Consider the following 3,937-nt stretch of genomic DNA (forward strand, 5'->3'; position numbering starts at 1 on the left):
TCAAACCTGGTTGACCTTCTTCTCTGAGCTGGGAAACGAGGTGGGCTCCCAGCGGCCTAATATATTACCCCTCAGTCCTGCCTGGCACTTAGCGATGAGGTAGATTTTGCGGAGGACAGTGCGGCGCAGCAGGATGTAGACCCAGGGGTCGAGAATCTGGTTCCATGTGGCCAGCCTCACACCCATTACCATCAGGGTTTTGTAGCTGGACAAGTCCTCTCCAATAGATCCTGTGTAGGAGCGGATCACCGACATCAGGCCAAAGATCTGCAAGAAACATGTGCTTGCAATTAATAAACGATGAAAGAATAAACACACTGCACAGGTAGAAAAGCTCCAATTACTTTTAAATAACAGCTTTTTAAGTAATAAAATCCCGTTAAAAAAGTTTTTTTAAAGGAATCTAGTTGTTTTTTACGAAACACAGTAGTAAGATGGGTGAGCTCTCAGTTTGGTATTATTTGTGACATGAATCCACCAATATTGTTTTTACATTATCATATTAAATATTATTGTTGCATCCATATCTGCAAGGACAAGGATCACCCAACAAGCCACACACCTGAACCTGAATCCTAATGAATTGATTTTTAAATGAAGTTTAGTGACCAAATTACAACTTTCAGCACCAATATGAAAGGGGATCAATTGTCCCGTCTTACAGGTGCAACTACACTGACAAGACAAAAACCCTTTGTTAGTGATCTATTGATATGTTTTATTGGGCTGACACCATTTCAAGAGCTGATAGTGGTCTGTACTGATAGACTTATACTACAGCTGGGCTAAACTAACACATGTTATAGTAAGTTTACTGACAAATGAAATGAGTGCCCTTAGAGGGACAGTTTGTTTTTAGAAGAAAGGTGCACTAAATCACATACTTTTTGTTTTAGTACACACAGCAGCTTCCCTTACAAAGTACATACTGTTGCATGCAGTATGCATTCAACTAGGACTTCATCAAAGCGTTGCACCTTGAACTTTGACCACCTTGCTCATATACCCACGGTGCAGAGGATTGTGGATCAGAATAGCCAGGCAAATATGCTGGCTTGCATATTGCACAATGCGACCGGATGCAGAAGACATGGCACACTGCATTTGACATACTATGTATGGAGACAAACTAAATATTTTCTCCAGGCATACTTAATAGCATGGTAGTATTGGTATTGAAGCTCACAAGTGATGTCATTTTGATCTGATGGCATAATTTGATCTTGTTGTACTTCCTCGTACTCACCAGCAGTGGGCTCCAGCAGATACAGGAGGTGACCATGATGCCGACCAGTTGCACCACCATCTCTATGTCATGGGACTTGGCTGAATGATGTGAGCCGGGCTGCCTCCTGAGCCGAGCGAGCACCAGCGTCAGTCCACTGAGGGTGTTACACACCAGCGCCACGGCCAGTGAGGTCAGACCCAGTCCAGAGAACAGCGCCACAAACGCCAAATCCACCTCCTGAGTGTCACTGAGCACCTTAATGAAACACCAGGTCCCTGGGTCCTGATAGGTGTAAGAGCCCAGCTGAAAGCACGGCAGCATGGCCACGCACAGAGCTGCCAGCCAGATGACAGACAGGCAGATCTTTGTACGGGTTTTGGTGACCAGGGATGCGTGCAGCAGGGGCTTAGTGACACCCAGGCAGCGCTCAGCCGCCATGGCACAGCCCATAAAGAGTGGACAAAGGCCAAAGAAGACCATGCTGCCACCCAGGAACTGACACATCCTATCAGAGTCGTTGAAGTCCTCAGGTGGCACACCTCCAGAGAGGTAGAGTCGGAGAACCAGGGCACCAGGGATCACATGGCCGATGAAGTCTGTGACCACCAGGGAACCAGCAAACAGGAGGAATGTGGCTTTGGTGCGCCTGCGCTGGAGAGAGTAGGCATTGGCCAGGATGAAGAGAGCCACGATGTTGGAGATGATGCCCAGTGTCATAGACAGTATGACGACAATGATGCCGCTGGTGGTGGGCTGCACAAAGGTGAGGTTTCCCTGCTGCGACAGCCCATAAACAGCCACCCTGGCCTCCTTCCCTCCGCTGTCATTGGGGAAACGAGGGAGCTGCGGGGAGGCTGAGGAGTTGTAGTGGCTCAAAGCTAACATCACTAAACTCTGAAGGTCAAGAGGTCCATAGTTAAGGGAAGCTGCAAGATAAAGAAGATCACATTTTAGCATATGAGTTGTGGATCTAAATCAATCAAATACTGGTGATTTCATTATAAAATAAGTATTATAAAAACAGGAAAGCCATACATAAAGGTTGAACATTCCTGAAGAAATGAGTGAAGAAATAATGAACGCAGATTGTTGTGTGGACTCTGATCACTCAAGTTTAGTTTGGCTGGAGGTCAAACACAGGTCATGAAAAAGAGATGTAAAGAAATGTATTAAAACACACTACGGCTGAGCAATCTTGTACACTGTGACATTAAGCCAACTCCTGAACTGCTAACAGATATGATTATCAATAAATATCTGATTATGTTTATCCCATTTATTCTGGAAAAATAAAGTTCAATTTTAGCGTATAATTGTGAGTCCAGTATGACGTAAATAAAGTATGGAATAATATCTGTAGAAATGTGGACGTATAGGTGAATTGGTTAGTATATTTGTTTTGTTTTTTGTTGTTTTAATCTTTATTTTACTATTACATTTATTATATATCAATAGTTCAATTATTTATTTTGTTAGATTTTGTTATATCATTATGCAACATGTATGATATCATTTCACTGAGAATATAAATAAAGAGAAGAAAGAAAACCTAATAGCTGATTCTGACATGTAGATATCAGAACCTGGTTGGTAAACTGATTAGAAAAAAAACGTTATGTTTCGACCTTTGCAATATCTCACTGAGTGTGTTGGTTGTGGAAGAGACGCCATTAGATGGCGCCTCCAGAATATTTCCCACTTAAACGTTAAAAAAAAGTACAGTATGATAACAGAATAATTGTCATATATTTTGACAACAATCTACTTCATTCCTGTTTAACCATTAGCTTTAAAATTAAGAAATGTCTCACATTTACATAGTTCAGATATCCTTCTCCGTCCAGCTGAACAACCATAAAACAGCTTCGTTGTCAAACAGATATCCAGAGATACTCCACAAACGGGCTCTATGAAACTATTTCAGCAAAGTCCACAAACAGATGAAAACATATCTGAAGAGATATCATGTTTCCCTTTGATAAAGTCCAATGCATCGGTGTCCTCCGCGGAGTGTTGTGCATGGCGGAATCCGTCCGGTTGTTTGATGGCAGCTTTAAGGTAACGAAGAATGCTCACTGACACTCAAATACCGAGTCACTTTTTTATATCTATGTCTTCAGTCCGTGTGGGCGTCTCTGCTGCTGCTCTACAAGTCCCATCCGCTCTGCGCCTCTCTGTTTACATAAACTATACGGTCACTTAAGTACCGTTACGCACCGCGTGTGTCACCTACATTTCTAAGAAATGATCTCAAATTGGCCCGTTTTGTCTTTGTCTGCAGCAGCAGCACATTGTGTACATCACATATGTAAAGAAAGACACCTTGACTTGGTTATGAAACAGCTAACGAGGTTATGATTGGATTTGTTTCCTCTCTTGTGACCTGATGTGAAGTCAAGAACGTGTCATCCTTTTGTTTCTAGAGCCCTGGGTCGACGTTAATAGATTCAGTTGCATACCCATGTTTCGCTGTTTGATGCGCAACGCTGTGCTCAAAATAACCTCTGCGGTATCAATTATCCAGAGAGCTCCAGTACATTGTGGATCAGTTTGCTGTCAGACAGGTTTTCTATTTCAGTTTTATAAATGACCTCCGTGGTTTATTATTCACAGTTTAAATACACTAGTGTTCGAATTATCTGATATTTTGTTTAGCATCGTGTTTGTGATCCAAATGCCTTGATGGAAACTCATAGGTATAGAGTGGAA

General features: G+C 42.4%; 1 protein-coding gene across 1 annotated transcript; it reads right to left on the reverse strand.

Moving 5' to 3' along the window:
- Positions 1-2,113, reverse strand: ptger1a (prostaglandin E receptor 1a (subtype EP1)). Its single transcript, XM_034540499.1, has 2 exons — positions 1,247-2,113; positions 1-267 (listed from the first exon to the last, which is right to left on the reverse strand). The coding sequence occupies exons 1-2, from the start codon at positions 2,111-2,113 to the stop codon at positions 1-3; spliced, it is 1,134 nt and encodes a 377-aa protein (XP_034396390.1).
- Between the last annotated feature and the right edge of the window lie 1,824 nt (positions 2,114-3,937).

Source organism: Cyclopterus lumpus, chromosome 1 (assembly GCF_009769545.1).
Source record: "Cyclopterus lumpus isolate fCycLum1 chromosome 1, fCycLum1.pri, whole genome shotgun sequence".
In the NCBI taxonomy this organism is placed as follows: Eukaryota; Metazoa; Chordata; class Actinopteri; order Perciformes; family Cyclopteridae; genus Cyclopterus; species Cyclopterus lumpus.